This window comes from Clupea harengus, chromosome 6 (genome assembly GCF_900700415.2).
Source record: "Clupea harengus chromosome 6, Ch_v2.0.2, whole genome shotgun sequence".
Classification (NCBI taxonomy): Eukaryota; Metazoa; Chordata; class Actinopteri; order Clupeiformes; family Clupeidae; genus Clupea; species Clupea harengus.
The window spans coordinates 14385100-14405450 of NC_045157.1; the positions used below are offsets into that span (position 1 = coordinate 14385100).

The 20351-nt window shown below is 43.6% G+C and overlaps 2 protein-coding genes across 2 annotated transcripts; both read right to left on the reverse strand.

Moving 5' to 3' along the window:
• Positions 1–5357: 5357 nt before the first annotated feature.
• Positions 5358–9038, reverse strand: LOC116220873 (low choriolytic enzyme-like). Its single transcript, XM_031569840.1, has 9 exons — positions 8964–9038; positions 8721–8757; positions 8383–8448; positions 7995–8147; positions 7287–7404; positions 6727–6905; positions 6208–6289; positions 5730–5892; positions 5358–5604 (listed from the first exon to the last, which is right to left on the reverse strand). The coding sequence occupies exons 1-8, from the start codon at positions 9036–9038 to the stop codon at positions 5760–5762; spliced, it is 843 nt and encodes a 280-aa protein (XP_031425700.1). The 3' UTR covers positions 5358–5604; positions 5730–5759.
• A 7606-nt stretch (positions 9039–16644) lies between these two features.
• LOC116220874 (butyrophilin subfamily 2 member A2-like) lies at positions 16645–17696 on the reverse strand (the record flags this gene model as incomplete). Its single annotated transcript, XM_042707931.1, has 2 exons — positions 16645–17064; positions 17334–17696. Coding segments are annotated over 2 exons (783 nt in total), but the record flags the coding sequence as incomplete, so codon positions are not given.
• Positions 17697–20351: the final 2655 nt, after the last annotated feature.

Here is a 20351-nt window from a genome sequence, read left to right on the forward strand (position 1 = left end):
TTGAAATGACCCAGTTAATTAGGAAGTGTCTTAAGCGGAAGTCTCTGAGTGCATATTTGTGTGTGTGTGTGTGTGTGTGTGTGTAATAGCAGCTCACTCTGCTGTAAAAGTGTTTAGGGTGCTGGCTAATGAATCGAAGAGGACCTTGTTTCTACATGAGGGGAGGCAGACTGGGGCTTAAAGCCTCACCCAGCAGGTACAGATCAGCCCTTAGGCAGACAGCCAGCAGAGCCTCAGCGTGACTGTCCACCTGTCCCACATGCACTGCACTCCACCTCCCTCTCCACAGGCCTTTAAATAGGTGAGGGTAGACATCTGGAGAACACAGATACATCTGATGAGCAAAAAAGTGTTACATATAGTGTTACGCACATATTTATACAAAGCTGTGTAAATTATTCTTTTTTTTTTTTTCATCTTATCAACGAGTATGTAACACTGCACTGAGTCTGTTTCAATCCACTAAAAGGGAAAGGGGGAAATCTATAAGTCATATTGGTGGAAACGATTCACAGCTTACCTGAACAGTATAAGGATAAGGATCAGGGCTGTCAAGCCATAAAAACCAAAACTAATTTACTGATAATTAATCACATGATTTGTGTGAGAACCCAAGAAAGGCAGGCAGGACTACCCCATGATTCCATATTTGCCCCTGACTTAATATATCACAAAATGCTTTTGAATGTAGCTGACATTCTCTTACATAGAAGAGCATCCCTCAGCCATCAATTTAAACAATGATCAAAATCCGTAATTATCTGAGGAAATATTTGGATTACAAGCATGTAAGAGAGCAGCTACATGGTCAGTCAGCTGCCGTGATTCCAAGGCGCCCTCTAGCTTTCATTTACCATTTGTCACCAGAGAGATTGACCTGCCTTGAGGTTTACATAACTCATAACTTAAAAAAACAACTTTGGTTCAGCATCTAAGAGGGGACTGAGAATGCACTTTATCATTCTCACTTAGTCACTACTAGATAGCATCCACTGAAATAATACTAAGAGATAAATAAAGTCATCTCTATACAGAATGCTTTATGCAGTTTTGATGATTATGCATTTCTCCCCAAAACATAACTGAACTGAATTGAGTGTAAAGTCAGAGGACAGTCTCCCTCTTTCAGTACATAATATTTAGGAAGCAAACAAACAATTTGGTTTCACATTCAGCACTCTCTTTATTACAGTTGCAGCATGGTATTGTGTACTAAGATACACAAAGTCACACACTTGTGCATCCTGTGCTTTCATTTCATTCATGCAACAACTGCTACATGTCTCTGTAGTGTGGCAACAAAAAAAGGACAATTAAATATTCATAGAAAACTGAGGTAAGATAAAGTGTATTCCTTGTAAATAAAAAAAAAAAGTAAATGAAGCATAAGGTTATTGTGGTTGCAAACAAGTAGCTACAACTCACAATGTGTTAAAATAAGCTAATTATGTCCTGGTTACGGAATCACATAACTGAAGGTGAAACTAAGTAATTGATGGAATGAAATGATTGATCTGTTTATGCCACCTGTGAAAGAGAAGTGCTTGATTGTACCCCAGGAAACAACCTCCTGCCATAAATACTTCCCCCAGTTATAAAGTAAACAAAGTACTGCTCTTCTCAGCTCATATGGTTCTCTGAAGGGGACAGTTATTACATAAACAACTCGACACTGTCTGTTCTGTTCAAGAGATTAGAGTTGATCACAATTTGTAGTAACTATGACCCATGTATGTATAAGTTAAAAGTAACAGAAATAAAAAGTTTGACATGCTTGTGGTATTTCCGTCATGTTAAATGATATACCTTAAGAACCTCATCATCAGCTATGTGGCATCTCCAGGAGTGGGCCTGATCACCACTGAATTTGTAGGTTTTGGTTTTGGCACTCATACAGCCCCCCACATTCTCCCGATGATTTAACAACACGGACTCTTAGGACTGTTTAGGTCTGTTCTTTATGATCACCACTGCTTTGTGTGCTACAACAGATTGCTATCATGTTCCTATTTCATTTAGTCTACTGTTCTCGAATCTGCGTCTTTCTTATGGTCCTAGACCGATGTAGTGCTACTCTGTGGGAGAACTCTGGTTAGGCTTTGTGCTCTGTGAAGCATGTCTCATCTTGAATTCCAGGAGATACTGAGGCACTGAATGGGGTACTACATCAAAGCCGGGAAGAAGAGAAAGGTAAAAAAAACACTGACTATGAAAACAGTCATTTTCTACAGTTTCTTTACCGTTAAATAGGATAGGGTTACGTTGTATAGCTGTTTTGTGTTTGCCAGTTTCAGCATTTTAACTCTAACCCATAAAGTCCTTAATGTATCTTTAAGTATCCTAAAGCACTGGATGGCCATACTTATCAATAACCTTAAATAGATAGAGATGGAGATGAGATAGAGCAGTGTAAATAGAGTAGAGAAATGTAGTGGACTTCCACAGTAGTTGGTTGTTATGACTACCTGAGTGGAGTTTGATCAGGAGGCAGGTTGAGACTGTTGAAAGAGGCATGATGTTTAAACATATTTATATATTATGGGGACTGTTCACCTAAAAATTATACTCCCGTCTGATATTCTTTTTTACTCCTCTTGATGTTTATCTTTTTCTATCTTTTCTTCCTAGATAGTGGACAGTTTTTTTCTTGGCCTCAGACACTGCCAGGTAACTGTTTTTTTTCCTTTTTTTGGAAGTGAATGTGTTGCCAGTCAAGCTGGGCTGTACATACTTGACTTTTGACTGATGCCAGGGCAATAGAATTAACTGTGATTAGACCAGGCTCCACACATGTAAAAAAAGCTTTCCAGTCACGGAACAGTCTTCGGAGCTCCCCCTAGTTGTGTGTCCTACAGTAAGTGCAAGGTGCCGGAGGCATTGACTTGTCACAGAACAGGCTCTGGAACGCCCCCTAGTGGCATTAGCCAGTATTCGCACACGGCCTCAAGACTGTCCAGGTTGAACTACAACTACTTCTGTAAATTTGATTACTTAGCCTTTCAAAGACATGGTGTTTCCTTATAAATAATAATAGAATACTCGTGCCGTGCCCTGAACCATGTGTATATATATATACACTATGCTTTCTATGTTTTACAATAATACATTATTTATACAAGATGAGACAAAGATTGGATAAGTACATTTGGTAAATGAAAAAGTGTCCTTACCTCCGAAGAATAATTTTTCGCTCATATGTAATGATAATCCGGATATGATACCCATTAAGGCCAATGCTTTACTACCTCCCTCAGTACTCCAAATCTTATAGCAGATGACTGGACTGAACAGAAAAATACAAACAAAGGCTCATTAAAGTGACCATAGCTGTTGGAAATAACCTGATCTACAAAGCTGTTGAGAGCTGCTACTGTTAACTGACAAGAATAAGCCTATCAACAAGGCTGGAAACACATGAGGAGGGGCTTGGGGCAAGCAGTGTAACAACGGCAGTCAATTTTAGTGAATGGACTTTGGCATTACATTAGGTATGAATTTGATGGAACTGCAAAATAGCTATTCTACTGTTATTTTGTATCATTTGTATCTGTAACATATATTTATGTTTCCTGCTCTGATTGGCGGTTGCATGGTGGTTATTGTGTGAGCATAGAAATGCTCATATGGGGGACTGATGGAACCGGAAATATTGATATTCTGTTGTTGTAAAAGACATGTTGTTGTAGCATTATTTTGTATCTGTAACTCATTCTTGGATGTGTACTCTGTCTCTCTCACTGAGACCTGAACAAATGGCATGTGAACCCCTTACTAGGGTACTAGCCTCCTTCCTGCTATCACCCTTTGTACCCTGTTATCACCCCCCCTAGGTGAAACCCTCACCCCACTGTCTCCCCCTTCCTCTCACTTATAGGGCGTGGTCACCCTCTCCCCTAATGTATTTTATCTGACTGAATGGTATAAATACCATTCATAGTCTACAAACAGGTAGGCCTTTCTCTGAGCACCAGCTGAGAGGGGGTCTCCACGCTGAAATAAACTCCAGAAACCTGACTGCGTCCTCCGGTCCCTTCTTCAACTTTGGCGTGCTAGATTGTATAGAATGTATACAATGTTTCTTAGTGTTGTTGCTTATCCACAAAACAAGCAATTGTACTCCAACAACTCCAACAACCCACCTGTACTCATGGATAGTAAAGCTAGGTCGTCTGCATACATAAAGTCAGGGGTGCAAACTCATCAGGGATGAAAAAGGTGACAACGATGCGAACCCCCTAGGAGGGTCCGGGGCATGCTCCCGGGGAATATATTTATATATATAAGCAGGGCCGGAGTGGGGCCACTTTTCAGCCCGGGAATTTCAGGCCCAAGACCGGCCCACTTTTTCCATGGTAGTGGAAATTGGATAAACTATCCTGTAGTTTTTTTTTTTATTAATACCATGGTTCAACAAATAATGTAAAGGTTAAATAATAATCCACTTAAGCTGAGAAGTTAACAAAAAAATATTCCACTATAGGATAGGTTGATAAATTAACAAAAGCAGAAATAAACAAATGAATAAATAAAGCATTTGAAACGTATCCCACTCTTCAACAAAGAGGCATATTGAACTAATGTTTACAGTTCAACTCACAGTACAGTATACAGTTACATTGCGAATAGCAGCAACAGCATCTACAGCATGTATAAAATATCTCGGTAAGCTTGGCACATCTAATATCTGAGAAGACGGGCTATGGACCCAACCAACTCTATTTGGGAGGGGAGAACTCCCTCGCATGGTACAACCTATGCAGAGGCTGCGGTGTCAGAATGCGTAACGTGTGTAGCCTACTTTAAGAGAAGATAGACTAACGTGACAATTGTCAAAAAAATAAATTTTCGACCGGCCCAGAAGTGAAGCGGCCCACCGGGAACTCTCCCGATTCTCCCGATTACCCACCCCGGGCCTGCCTGTATCCCTTGAACGTGGTCTTAAATGTTTGTGTATAGTAAGCACAGAAAACACAGAGTAGCGTTCACTCTCTATCTACCGTTTAGAGAGAATACCTGGCGTGAGTGTAACGCAGAGGAGTGTTTATATACACATCACTCTCATAGCTGGCAGCCACGAGACACGTTAGGGATAATTAGTGGTTGAGGTAACGCTTTGGGTAGTGCCACTGTTGGAGGTTTTCCATCCCTGCATACATAGAGAGGTGAAGAATACAATACTGTGAAAATGTATGTAGCCTAAGTCTGTGTCTTAACCAATGTGTTTGACCTGCGATGCAAAGAATTGTATTTATATTCCAAATCTTCACAAGATATGGGTGTAATTTTTTCCTATTTATATAGCATGACAAAAGAAGCAAATTACTAATGAGACTGGAAACATGAACTTCAGCGACAGATTTCCCTTAAAGCAACTTTATTGGCTTCAGCTTAAAGGCTTTACAATTGAATAATTTTATGCTATAAAGGTTTTGGTTAATGTAGTTGTAGTATTAGACTACAAAACATTCTAGTAACAAACTCACACAATTAAACTGTTTATTCAAACATCCTGCATTCATTTATGCAATTGAGCTGGAAAAGCCACTTCTTATGGTGAAGGCCTAGAGCGATGTGTTCATGTTGCCAGCTATGGCGCCATTCATTCTGGAGAAAAACAGAAAGCAAAAAGCAGCAGCTCATCTCTTGAAAGTTTCTTGAAATACAGTACAACTCCACATACTCACAACTCCACATACTAATACTGTGAATACAGATGTTTAATGGTTTACCGCAGTAAGGCCGTGGGGTGAGCAATGATGCTACCTGCTGCATCCATAGAGACGGTTGACTCGCATGATGTCAAAGCGGCTCATCTCGGAGGCCTTCCCGATGACTGCATTGGGGTCGGGAATGGGGACGATGGTGGGCTGCCTGTTGCGGGAAAAGGCATACCTGAAAGGCAGGAGGTACATCAATGTTTAAAGTCAGGGGTTTACTGCACTGTTTGACGTCTCATTATCATGATCATTATTCATGGTCATTATTGTGTGACCAGGACTAAACCTGAATTATCCATAACATGATTGTGTGTATACTGTGGAAGTCTCTCACTCTCTCTTTCTTGCTTTATCTCTCTCTCACACACACACACACACACACACACACACACACTCACACACAGAGAGAGAGAAAGTAAACTTGTTCATATACTGTATGCCCATGTGCCTGTATTGGTGTTCCTTAAGGAGTGTGGGGCTCAAAACTCACCGACCGTATTGCATGACTGAGCCGTAGTCATAGGGAGTACCCAGGTTGTTGGTATTAATCTTATTGAAGGCGTACTCTAGTCCTGAGAAAAAACAATGTCTAGTGAACCTGCAACATGTAATTTACAAACTGACTGCCATGACATGCATTTGTTTGAGACTTATTCTCCAATTCTGTACTCATGAAATCAAAATCAAAGATGGCACACAGCTGACATCATCTGGCTACAAGGTTATCAATGATTCTTTTTTGAAGTATGACATTAATCTAATTAATATGATTCACTGTATTCAGTTGTCAAGCACATGTGTCAATGTATTGCAATGGTAATAGTTACACTACTATTAGTAACAATAACAATAATAAAACAACACAATTTACATTCTACCCGGCTAGAGCTAGAGTTCCTTCCCAGAATTAAAAAAATACATAGCAGTATGTTATAATAAGGGAAGGAAGCCAGGAACACATTTTGCTGATTGATAATTCTGTGGGGAGGCAGCAGCAGGTCTTGCTCACCCCTGATGATGTTTTGATAGAGAATACGGACGTGTGAGTCACGGTCGCTGCGACACTGCTCGTGGTCGAAGCCCAGGGCGTGCAGCAGCTCGTGCTGGACTACCTGGTGGTAAACACACCCACTCCTAGCCAGGGACACCACCTGCTCTCCACCTCTACGCCCGACGTAGGACCAGCACCTGAAGCCAGCAGAAGTTTCAAACATTACTGCAGTGGGAAACAACAGCCCATCCTTTCAATTTTTCAATTATGAATTTAAACTATCAAATTTTTTTTGCCAATATTTCTGACATGGCAGTGCTATACATTGCACCACACATGGGCATTCAATATCACTTTTGAGGACTGCTTGAGGAAGGACTAATCGTGGATGGTTTCTTCATTAATATTTCTAATAGTCTGGTTTATATTTAAAAACTCTTGACATAACAAAGTTCAACAAATAATTAATAAAGGAATTGGAATCCTGGCTAATTTCAACTACAACTTGCTCAAAAATTTAAAAAGCTCAATTTTAGGGTCTTCTAAGGTCTTGCATTGTATTGTTATGTTGTCAATACCCTGAGCGTGACTGGATGTTAACATAGTCTTTCTGCGATGTGCGTCTTGTGAAGCGGATGCAGGTGGACTGGGCAAAAGACTGCAGGCCCTTCTCAATGATGGCCCTCTCCCTTTGGGCTGTAGGGAAAAACAGTAAAGAAAACATATCTTTTAAAAATACACAATCATATCTGAAAATAGAGTTTTATTAAATGTTCTCGCATTTAGAGACTCCTTACCTCCTTTGGAAACTTGGCTATGACTGATATGTTTGTCGCTAAAAGTAGTCACACATCTTGCACATGTAAAGTTGTCGGGTCCCAAAGTATGCTCACACTAGGACTGAACACAACCTTTAAGGCTAAACTCAACTAGGATCCTGAACACACTGCGAGAAGTCTAAGAGAAAAAATCTATGAGAAAACATAGATTGAGAAACTAGTGGTTTCTCATAAAAAAATAAAACCACATTGCGTAAAGGTAGATTGTGATTCGGTTTAGGTTTCGCTAAAGGTTGTTGATATATACATTTTAAATCAAATCAAATGTTGATTGCCTGGGATTCTTTATGGCTTGGTCCAAACCACTATGTTTGTTTCCCATTTACAGAGCCAGGACTGTGTGCGAACATCGGACCTTTTTCTGAGCGCAAACACTGAATGGACAGGGAGGAGCAATTCGCTACCTTTAAGAAGTATAATAACTGTACAATAACACATGTTCCTTACAGAACTGATTGGCGATGACGTATGGAACATAGACATTGCCATTACTGGAGCGTTGCCATTTGCAGCCACGGGAGGTGCAAGGGTCAGCGTTCTGGAGCCCAGTGTACACGGCAATATCACCCTCCACGATCTCCGGATCATCAAGTTCCTGCCCTGGAAAATTAAATAGAATTCAGCAATTAAGCAATTAAATGAGAAGAGATAGATTATGGAACATTTCATGTAGTCTACTCCATCAGAATGAATAGGTCTATTTGTGCTCAAAATGGTTATAGTGATACTTCTATATATTATGTTTATGTTACATATGGTTATGTATGTTTAATTAATAGTGTGACATCTTGACATCATTGCTGATGTTCTTTTAAGAGCTGCAACACCTCCTTACCTGCATTCTTGTTGGCCCTTTCAATTAGAGCGGACACTGTGTAGTTTTCCTCCACAGGGATGCTGTCTAGAGCATGAAATACCATAAAACACTTCAGGTTATGCAGGACCCATCTACAATGACACAAGGATCTTAGCCTTAACAGTTAAATGATTCAGTGACTGGGTGTTGTTCTTGACACAGACCATTTCCATTTTACATTTACACCTGTCCCGAAAATACTACAAAGTACACAACCCTATACACTATTTTAAATAAAGCTTATGGATTCAAATATTACATTCATTTATATCCTGTAATGTAACATATGTGCCAAATTTTGTGGGGGGAAAACTCACCAATTTCGCCATTGTTCTCAACATCCTCTGGATTTGCCTGCAATTGCAAATATATTAGAAACACACAGATGGCAATACATCTAATTACAAGAAAAAAACATTTCAAGAATATATTTCTCAGATTGGGTCATGAAGTTCCATTAACTGTTTGTTATCAGTCACCAAAGAAAACCCTGATAATCTAAAATGAGACTTTCTTTATCCCTGCTCTCACGATGCTCCAGGAGAGTTTAGGCCCCTTACCTCTTCGTGCTGACACTGGACTGTGTTAAGTGTGCCCAGTAGGCAGACGAGCAGAATCACTGTGGAGGTTGCCATGACCAGTCCCCGATGAAATGTTTCAGTCACTCTGAGAGAAGAACTCAGGTTTATATGGGTGAGAACTGCAGAAAAGCTTTGAAGCTAAGGCACACAAGAGGATCCTGTGGCAAACCAGGTTAGGTTAAAAATATTTTATTCATGCGGCAAAGCTTGCGTAAAAAACCTAACAAGGAAGTTGCGTTTTTCCATTCTTAGTTTGTCTCTTGTCTCTTTCTCTGTGAAAATGTACAATCTACCCTTCCCATGGTAGACAAATTGTCCAACAACTAGAAAATACAGGGTCAAAAATGAATGTAAGGAATAAGCATCGGACCAACAACCAATAAAGATTTTTGAATGTGTATAGTTTAGTGGTGCAGGAGTGTGTAGAGTTGCATAAATGATCTGACCAGATAATCTACTAACAAGTGTATAGTTGAAGGGGTGGATATGTGATAATTGCTAAAAAGGTATTCTTTTTTAAAGCATTAAGCATGTAAAACTACTTTGTATAAGCATACAATGCATGTCAATTATTCATTTACTGTATGTGAAAGGTAGATTACATGCATGGAAACCATTCTGCTACATTGTGCTAAAGTTGATTGTCATAAGCCATATACTGATACTGTCCATATCATCATCACCAGTCAGGTTTTTCAAATCATGGTTTGTGTCTATTTCAATGTCTGTGCTGTCGGAGGTCTACTGAAAGGGATCATAATCCTCAACATATCCGTCTTTACCACCATCATGCGAGTCACCCGAGCAAGAGACAGCCCAGTTCTCTTGCATCTTTTCTCCTTTTGTATCCCCCCCCCCCCCCCCAACAATTCCAACATTGTTGCTGTCGGAGCACCTTGGAAAGGTATCATAATCCTCTTATTGCCATTATCATGTGCGTCTTCTGATTTTGACGCACTTTTTCCCATTTGTAAGTTATTTTATGTATTTCTCTTAATACCTCTAATAATAACTGATCTTTTAAATTACCTTTATCTTATTCTTCACACTAGGGTTATTCTATTTTCAGACTCTCATAGTTTGTTCTTGAGATCGCATGCCTTCTCCCATACTCCCCGGCCATCTGGTCGTGGAGGTGGGACAGGGCTGCTGATTTCAGACAACTGGAAATTCACTCCACTGCTGCCTTCAAACAGGTATGCCTCCTTTGAATATCATGCAATTATGGTAACTGCTCCTGTTAAAACTGATTGTTATCTACCGTCCACCAGAACAACAGGGTGATTTCGTCCATGAGCTGGACACCCTGCTGTCATCCATCCCTGAGCAGGAGTGTCCAACACTCATCCTTGGCGACATGAACATCCACCTAGACAATCCCAACTCAGCTGACTTTCGAACCCTGGTTCACTCGTTCGACCTACAACAGGTCCCCACTCCTCCAACTCACAAAGCAGGAAAAGAGCTTGACCTCATCCTTGCTCGGAACTGCACCACGGACAACCTAACGGTAACCCCTCTGCATCGCTCGGACCACTTCTTCATTCGCTTCGATGTTCGGCTCATTGAGCAACCCTCTGTCCCCCCTCCGATGGTCTCGTTCCGGCGCAACCTCCGCAACCTCTCTCCCACCCACTTTTCCTCTCTGGTTTCTTCTGCTCTTCCACCTTTATCCACTTTCTCCTCACTAGGTGTCGATGATGCCACAGAATCACTCTGCTCCACTCTGAGCTCATGCTTGGACACTTTGTGTCCACTTTCCACCAGACCTGCTCGTTCTACCCAGTCTCATTCGTGGCTGAGTGATACCCTCCGAACGCAGCGCTCCAATCTCAGAGCGGCTGAGAGAAAGTGGCACAAATCTGCAGCACTGGACGATCTTGCAAGCTACCAGACACTGCTGGCCTCCTTCTCATCCAGCATCACTGCTGCTAAGAAGACTTTTTTCAACGACAAGATCAACGGTGCAACTGACGCTCGGAAACTATTCTCCACCTTCAAAACTCTGCTCTACCCTCCTCCTCCTCCCCCAGCTACTAACCTCACTGCTGATAACTTTGCTTCCTTTTTCACAGAGAAAGTGGCAGCCATCGGGAAACAGTTCGACCAACTATCTCCCCCCCCCTAAGGGCGCAACCGTCAATGGCTCATCATTTCCTTCTTTCACCCCTCTCAGCGAGAGTGAGGTCTCCAAAATCCTAACAGGTAGCCGTCCAACTACATACCCGCTGGACCCCATCCCATCCAATATCCTTCAAGCCATATCGCCTGCCGTCTTACCGGCAATAACACAGGTGATTAATGCTTCATTTAATTCTGGAACATTCCCTTCTTCATTTAAAGTGGCTCGCGTAACACCGCTGCTCAAGAAGCCGTCTCTCGATCCCACTCAGGTGGAAAACTATCGACCGGTCTCACTTCTCACGCTCCTATCAAAAACCATTGAGAGGGCAGCTTCCAAACAGGTCACAGAGTTCCTATCAAGGAACAATCTCCTCGATCCAAACCAGTCTGGATTCAAAAGTGGTCACTCCACCGAAACAGCCCTGTTGTCTGTGACAGAGGCCTTAAAAACAGCTAGAGCAGCAGCTCAATCCTCAGCTCTCGTCCTGCTTGATTTATTAGCTGCGTTTGATACAGTCAACCACCGCATCCTTCTGTCCATACTGTCAAGTATGGGCATTTCTGGCAAGGCGCACTCCTGGTTTGAATCGTACCTCACTGGGCGCTTGTTCAATGTGTCATGGCAAGGTCAGCTGTCTGTACCTCACCACCTTACCACAGGGGTGCCCCAAGGCTCGGTGATGGGACCACTTCTCTTTGCCATTTACACCACTTCGCTGGGCCCTATCATCCGCTCGCATGGTTTTTCCTATCATTGCTATGCCGATGATACTCAACTGTTTCTGTCTTTCCCTCCTGAGGACACCACTGTCTCGGCGTGGATCTCGGACTGTCTTGCTGATATATCCACATGGATGAAAAACCACCACCTTCAGCTGAACCTGGCCAAAACGGAACTGATGGTCTTTCCAGCCAAACAGGCCATCCACCACAACATCAGCATCAATATTGACTCCTTGTCTCTTGTTCCATCCAAAACAGCAAGAAACCTCGGGGTCATTATTGATGACCAACTGACTTTCACGGACCACATTGCCTCTGTCTCTAGGTCCTGCCGCTTTGGTGGATTCCTTGGTGAATTCCCGCCTTGATTACTGCAAAGCCCTCCTAACGGGCCTGCCGGCTTGCGTGGTGAAACCACTACAAATGATCCAGAACGCGGCGGCGCGTCAGGTGTTCAACCAACCGAAGAGGGCACACGTCACCCCGCTACTCATTGACCTCCACTGGCTGCCTGTAGCTGCTCGCATTAAGTTTAAGTCACTTATGCTTGCCTACAGAGTGCTTGATGGTTCTGCTCCCACCTACCTAAATGCTCTTGTAAGGGCAAATGTTACACCCAGGATGCTGTGCTCTTCTAGTGAGCGTCGTTTGGCACTGCCGTCTGTGCAAGTACGGCAGTCCAGACTTTTCTCATTTGTAGTTCCACGTTGGTGGAATGAACTACCCAGCACTACCAGAGCAGGGGCGTCCCTCTCTACCTTTAGGAAGCTTTTGAAGACCCAACTCTTCAGAGAGCACTTCCCGTCCTAACTGGCACTTCGACTAGTGCGTAACTTGCAATTACAGCAGTTACATTTCTGCACTTCTTTTTTCCTTTTTATTTCATTTTGTTATATTTCTTATGTAAAGTAGTATTTATTTATTGTTACACCAGGTTCTATTGCTCGTAGCTTGACTATTCTCTCCCTTGTACGTCGCTTTGGACAAAAGCGTCTGCGAAATGACTAAATGTAATGTAAATGTAAATCGCAATGCTGAGTCAACCAAGCCCGACCAGAGGGCCCCCGTCTCTCTCGTTTTGTGAGGAGGTTGAGGCCAGGGAATTTCCCTGGGGTGATCAGTCCCCTACTGGTTCTGGGTCAAGGCATCTCAGTAATGCGAAATCTTTAATTACATAAATTAAGACTACAATTATCTGTGTTTTACCCATGGTAAAAAGTTCGTCAGTATGTTTGCACAGTCAGCATTTGTATGTTTCATATCTCCTTCTAACTGGGATATGTCTTTTTCTTTTTTAGATTGCTTGTTTCCCATTTTGTAGTATTACTCTCACTTAGGATTATACCCCTTTCGTATAGCCTATTTGCTAAGGCACCCAGAGGCTTATCAGGAGATCCTACAGGAAAACAGAAATTGAGAAGTTTGTTCCCTTCAAACAAGGCGAACAGGAAAATATACAGAAATATCCGGAGAAAATAGGCCTAGAGAGTTTTCAAGTTCAGATCACAGCGCTTTTGCATATAGCCTTTTGCGTTCCACCACGACACAGGCCTGTTTTAACAGAAAAGTCCTCTCTTCAGGGAGGTGCTTTTAACCTTGAGCGTACGGTACCTTTCTTCAGGAAGGTGAACAGTGCTTATATATCTTTAGCGCGCGCTAACCTTTTCCTTCTTCTGGAGGGTGATCATGGCAACAGGTCTTCTTTACATATAACCTTTAGCGTTTCCAAAAATGAACGCTACCCTTCCTTCTTTCCGTTCCTTCTACCCTTATGGTTGACAGGAGGTGATGGGAAGGTGAACAGTGCTTATAATATAACAGATAAAGTCCCCGCTTCAGGGAGGTGCTTTTAAACCTTGAGCGCTCCAAAACATGAAAACTACAGACAGGAGTCTCTCTAACTCTAGCAATTCGTTCAACACACGGGGCAAACAGGCAAGGTCCTTTCTTCAGGAAGGTGCTCTTGTTCCCCTTTTCACTCCGCGGCAAACAGGCAAAAAGTTAGTCTCAACCCCACTTGAAGACAAGTGTATACAAAACCGAAACAAACAAGAACCATATACTGGCGTGCATTTACAACAAACAAACAATATACTCACAAACAGCTCGGAGTCCAACCCCTATAGTCTAATTCAATTCCTTCACTCTCAGCTCTCCTCGCTGGCAGGCCCTGGCCTCCTTCCAATTCAAGTTTGAGGTCTTAAGAAAAACGGAGTCTCGTAAGCCTCCGTACGGTTCAGATCCTGATGATTAGCCCAGCGTGGAGAGTCGATGAGGTTGTTGGAATCCCGGACACAAGCCCCCAAATATGATAGGTGAAAATTCACCCTAGTTACCTCAGGACTCTGGAGCTGCATATAAGTATATTTATTAGACAAACAACAATTGCGATCGGGCTCACTCCCAGCACAAGGCTGAAAGTGAAGCCATGATAAACACATCGCACAAGGTTTATATAGACCGAAGTTGAGCGCTCAGCAGAGATAACCACGTGGTGGATTTCTGACGCCTGAGGCAAGGATGGAAGTTTTGCAAGGTTGGAAGAAGCACAGTTCGAACCTTCTTATCACCTCTGGTCTAAACATGCTCTTGTACATATAATAATTAAGACCTTTGTCAGGTTTTTAATGGCACACACGACACACTGGAACACACACGTGCATATATGGAGGCGACACAGGACACACACACGCAGGTAAGCCTGAGGTCGCGGTGAATTTATTTTCTGCTTTTTCTGCTTGTAGCGCCCGGGGACCAAGTGAAGTGAGCTGTCCATCTTTGGTCAGGGATGGACATGTGTTCTGTTGTTTTGCATGTTTTTTCTGTTGGGGTTCTTAGTGGAGGAAACCCCTTGTGAACACGGGGAGAACATGCAAACTCCACACAGAAAGGCCCGGGAGATAGCCCACTTGAGCACTCTGCACTCTGGGGAGGACCTGCCCCCCAGAGCCAACAGCGCCCCATGTGGGAATCGAACCCATGACCTTCTTGCTGTGAGGCGGCAGTGCAAGCAGTGCAAGCAACTGAGCCACCGTGCCACAGACTAAGTGGCACCTAATATTCTAAGTTACACACACGCAGAAACACAGAAAAGCCATGTTCCTGCTTACATAAGTACATGATTCATATAAGGTAATTAATAATACAAGGCACTTGATTATTATATTCTTAAGTCATTAACAGTGTTTGGAAATGATCTCCATCAGTGGTCATCTTGGTCCATACGCATTTCATCTTCTCCTCTATGCCATGGCTTAGACAGATGTTGTGTAGCACACAACAGGCTAGGATGATCTGGCAAACCTTTTCGGGGGCATATCTCCCTCCCGATGCATCCAAACATTGCCACCTTCCCTTCAGCATGCCTATGCTGCGCTCCACTACCGACCGCGCACGGGCATGTGCTGTATCGAAGTGGGCTTCCTAGGCTGTCTGAGTGTGCGCAATCGGGGTGAGAAGCCATTGGGAACCCTGTTTTACGCAGAAAATCCTCTTTCACATTTCGCTGTTCCTGGGCACTGTATGGACATGTAATACATTTCGGACACAGAGGGATAATATCCTCTAACAACGCCAAAGCAGCCATATCTCCTACTGAAAACTGTCACTATCAGGCTTTTTATAGGCTAGAAATTGAGCGAAATGTTTTACACGTGTGGAATTAAAATGAATACCTATTAGACGTGAATTTCATTCATGTATGAATTATTCAAATTGTTTAATTGATTTTATTGAGCGAAACATTCATTTGGCCTTTTACCATTAGCCCTATGGTGACGGTGGTGGTGACGATGATGATGATGAAACTGCGTGTCGGCGCTCGGAGAGTTCCGAATTCCTGCAGTACTCCAGTATTGCCACAAGGAAATGTACTTACACGAACTAGAACCAGACGTAGAGATACGTCCTTTTCTACGTCTAAGACGGTTTTTCTAAATCTGTACTTAGACGTGGATTTGATCGCACGAACACTCTCAGATCAAATCTGTGCGTAAGTACGTTTTATAAATGAGGCCCTATATATGGTGGTGTAGTTGAGGGCGGTAGCGGCGGGCCGCGGGGGGGCCCCAACTACCCCTAACCAGCTTTGGGGGGGCCCATCTTGCAAAAGTTTGAGAACCCCTGTACTAAAGTATATATTTTCCTGGGTACTTGTACCTTTACTTAAGTACTAAACTTCAGTACTTCCTCCACCACTGATGACTACATCACTGGTATCTCTAATGCCAGTTTGGTTGTCTTGTGTGCAATACGATTTGTTGTGTACTGACAGCATATGGTTCGGTGAAAACGTATAAATATATACTACAGAGTGCTTTTTTGGGGAAAACAGCCACCAAATAATTCAGGCTGTTTGAAGACTATCCAGCACTAGAAAGGTGTAACTAATGAAGTGCCCTCAAAGTGGCCTGGGTGTTACTGAGTGTATATTCTGTCCTTACCGTTTGATTTTAAATGGATAAGTGATGGAACCCCAAGCCCAAGAGCCAACAGAACAGTAATGACACACAACACTAATGCCAAGATCAGCACAGGTGGAGGTCCTAAAGGAATAAAAGATAAACAGAACAGAAATGACATGGAGTAAAGAAAACAGGCGATGTCTTTAGGTTGTCATTCTTAAGAAGCAGATTTTCTAAACCTAAACTGTAGTATGCACCCTTAAAAATAATTTGTTTGTTTCCAAATATATTACTCTTTGCCTATAGGGTCAGCCTTTATAATTATACAAGAAATGAAATCTACTCACTTGATTCTTTATAAATGACAACAGATCAATTTGTTACGAACAAATTTAATTCATATTAAATTCCTAGTAGTCTGTCGTCTTACCCAGTCCCTGCAGGGCAATAATGGTGTTGGCTGACAGATGACCACTGTGGGCTTCACAGATATATTCTCCTTTGTCCTCAGGCCTAACGTGTTTGAGTCTCAGGGAGAAGTTTCCTTTGGGGATTTCAGCAGTGAAGAGGTCCGCTCTGTCTCGATAAAGTTCATGTGCAGAGACTGGCACGATCTGATCATATCTGAAAACTAGCACTAGCATCTCCTGGTCTTTCTTCTTCCAGGTGACGTTCTCCAGTTCCCCAGGAGGGATATGGGAGTCCACAGAGCAGTCCAGAGTGACCTCATCACCAACAAAGGCAGAGGCCACACCTGTCCCAATAACTACAAGGCGCTCTGACACACCAAGAGACAAAGACAATATTGCCTTTAAAAAAACAGTCAGGGTCTGTCCAGAATATTACTACTAAAAGTCCATACATAATCCTAAACCTTAATGTCCTAAACACATTATAGCACATTATAGAACACTATAACTGGTAGTAATGGCTATAGCACAGCTTAACATTGGACCCATAAAAGATCATGAAACCCATTTTGTGTAGCTCCCTTTGTGGTACAGGTGTGTAGTGTAGATACAAACACATGGCAGAAGGAGACCATTAAGAGAACAACCAAACCTAGCTGCTTTTACAAATCGTTCAGACAACAGAGAACCTCACCAATATCTTTGATTTCAGCTGTGATTTCGTTTGAGTCCAGATTTGTAAACACTTTACAAATGTAAAGTCCACCATCCGCACGGGTCACATTAGTGAGCAGCAGAGAGTAATTTCCTGCAGCAAACCCCTCTGTGAGAAAATGGGCCCTGCCACTATAGTCATAACTCTGTGATTCTGGTCGAACTTCCCCCTCTTGGAACAGGTGCACCAGTGCTTCTGAATCTGTCCTTCTCCACTCCACCTCCAGTTCCTCCAGAGGCAAGGGGGTTTCAGCAGAACAGGGCAGAAGAACAGAACCTCCCAGCTGGGCTACCAGAGGACCAGCAGGACCCCGTAGCAGGAAGGCTACAGAAAACAATCAAATATAAAAGTCAATTAAAGTTGCAACTGCAGTGGTATTTCAGAAGAGAAGAAGAACATCAGCAAAAAATGTACTATTAATCTAACATCATGAATAATTAAGTAGGCCTAAACATGTTCATTATGTTCCCCGTTACTTTTTAAAATGTGATTTTTATGATAAGAAAATGTTTTCCTAATGGCCTCATTACAATTCGAATTTACTTGTTTCTGACTGACTGATGATAAATGCTTCCATTTTTTGTTTGTTTGTTTCATTAACTTTTATAAAACATTTGCGGTGAATCTGGGCAGCGTGGACGCTCTCAAACATACGAACATTGTGCGAGGACCTCTATGCGAACACTGAGAACATAACAACTTCTACCATTGTGAGGGAACGTTAAGTAGGCTATAAAAACATCGTCTTGATAGGTGGGAGCAAATATAATCGCCTACAGTAGGCTTAGCTTGGCTCAAGACCGTAGATCAAAAGAATCGTCTCGGTTACTTACGTAACCTCGGTTCCTTAAGCAGGAACCAGATATAACAGTATGGTACATGACGTCAGTCATGGGGTACAAATCGAAGCATTTATCTATTCACGCCTGAAAGGCCGCGAGATCTGTCAGCGCGCGCTCCTGGCCCCGCCTCCCAGGAGTACTATAATATCATTACGCGCCCTCAGATCTGCCTTGGAAAGAAACTGAGCAAGACAATCAATCCAAGGTAACACTGTACACGCCAACTTTGTTATATCTGGTTCCTGCTTAAGGAACCGAGGTTACGTAAGTAACCGAGACGTTCCTTATCGCAGTTCACTGCGATATAACAGTTTGGGACCCTATACATTCCCGCGTGATAATACAGTGGCAGCCAATTACACACACCAGCTTTATTGAAGCCTTTGCCCTCATAGAGGTTCATACGGCCGCTGGCGGTGAACATATTAACAGGGCAACCTTTATCATAGGAGGCAAGGATCGCGATCCTGCGCCTGCAGGAAACCACCCTGGAGTTTTTCATGTGCAACAAACATGTAGACACCGATGAACACACTTATCATTTACATCGTTCTCAGGTCAGGGGATTCAGAGATCGCTTGCCTGCAGAACACCATGAAGAAAATTAGGTTCAGCCACATCTAACATATAGAATCTAATGAAAGTGTGGCGAGAACTCCAGCTTGCAGCTTTGCAAATATCTTCCACTGATACGCCCTTCAGTAAGGCCCAGGAAGACGAGACCCCCCGCGTAGAGTGCGCATGCAACTTCTCCGGGGGATCTAAAGACAAGCTCTTATAAGACAACACGATAGCCTCTACTATCCAACGGGAGAGGCTCGGTTTTGATAGAGGTCTGCCTTTTGCGCGTGCACCGAAGCACACGAATAGCTGATCTGACTGTCTGAAAGCTCTAGTGCGCTCTGCGTAACAGCGGAGAGCGCGCACTGGACAGAGCTTATTCAAATGTTCCTCCTCTGCTGACGCAAAAGGAGGAGGCGAGAAAACTGCTAATTCAATCACCTGATTGCGGAATGGGGTTACCACCACTTTAGGTGTGTAAGCAGCATTAGGTCGCATAACCACTCTGTCACCAGCGATCGAGAACTGAAGGCACGATGGACTGACTGACAGGGCTTGCATGTCACCAACGCGTTTTGCTGACGTTAACGCCAGCAGCAGCGCTGTCTTTAAAGAGACAAACTTTATGTCCACTGTCTCCAGGGGCTCGAACGGAGGCCCTGTGAGAGCACGTAACACCACTAGCAGATCCCAAGAGGGTATGAGGTGTCTCTCTGGCACCCTGAGCCGTCTCACCCCGCCATAAAGCGTGACGCTAGCGGGTGACTGCCAGGAGAACTGCCATTAATGCCTGCGTGGCAGGCTGAAATGGCAGCCATGTACACTTTGAGAGTAGAAGCCGCCTTCCCCTCATCAAACAACTGCTGTAGGAATTCTAGAATAACGCCCAGCGCGCAGTTAATGGGGTCGTGCTGACGCGAAGCACACCACCGCTCAAAACTGCGACACTTCAGCGTATACAGAGCCCGTGTTGATACAGCTCGGGCACTCTGTATTGTAGCCACCACCGCGTCCGACAAGCCTGACGCTATGAGCGTTTCAGGTGCCAGGCTCTGAGACGCCACCATTCCGGATGTGGGTGCCACACTGTCCTGTGCGCCTGCATTAGGAGGTCTCTCCGCAGAGGCAGCTCCCAAGGCTGCTGCACTGACATATTGACCAGATCTGCCGCCCACGGCTGATTGGGCCAGTGGGGGGCTATCAATATCAATTCCCTGCCCTCGTCCGCAATCCTACACAGCACCTGCTGGAGGAGCGGGATCGGGGGAAAAGCATATAGGGGTAGAGCTGGCCACTGGTGGCCCAGCGCGTCTATGCCTAGTGGGGGATCGTCGCCCCCTAGCGAGAACCAGAGCGGGCAGCAGGTGTTCTGCCTGTTCGCGAACAGGTCCACCTGCGCCTTGAAAAAACGCACCCAGATCTGACCTATCACTTGTGGGTGAAGGCACCAGTCTGCTGCTCGAGGATCGCCCCTCGATAACAGGTCCGCACCGTAGTTGAGGTGACCTGGTATATGAACTGCCCTGAGGGACAGGACGTGCCTCGCTGCCCACAGGAGCAGGCGAGTCGCCCAATGGTGTAGTGACGGG

Bases quoted from the DNA above. Each gene is read 5' to 3' on its own strand.
- LOC116220873 (XM_031569840.1), bottom strand. From the start codon at position 9,038: ATGGCAACCTCCACAGTGATTCTGCTCGTCTGCCTACTGGGCACACTT. The intron at 8,449-8,720 runs GTGAGTTTTCCC...TTCATGCTCTAG, and splicing joins TGAGAACAATGGCGAAATTG to ACAGCATCCCTGTGGAGGAA. The intron at 8,148-8,382 runs GTAAGGAGGTGT...TTAATTTTCCAG, and splicing joins AAGGGCCAACAAGAATGCAG to GGCAGGAACTTGATGATCCG.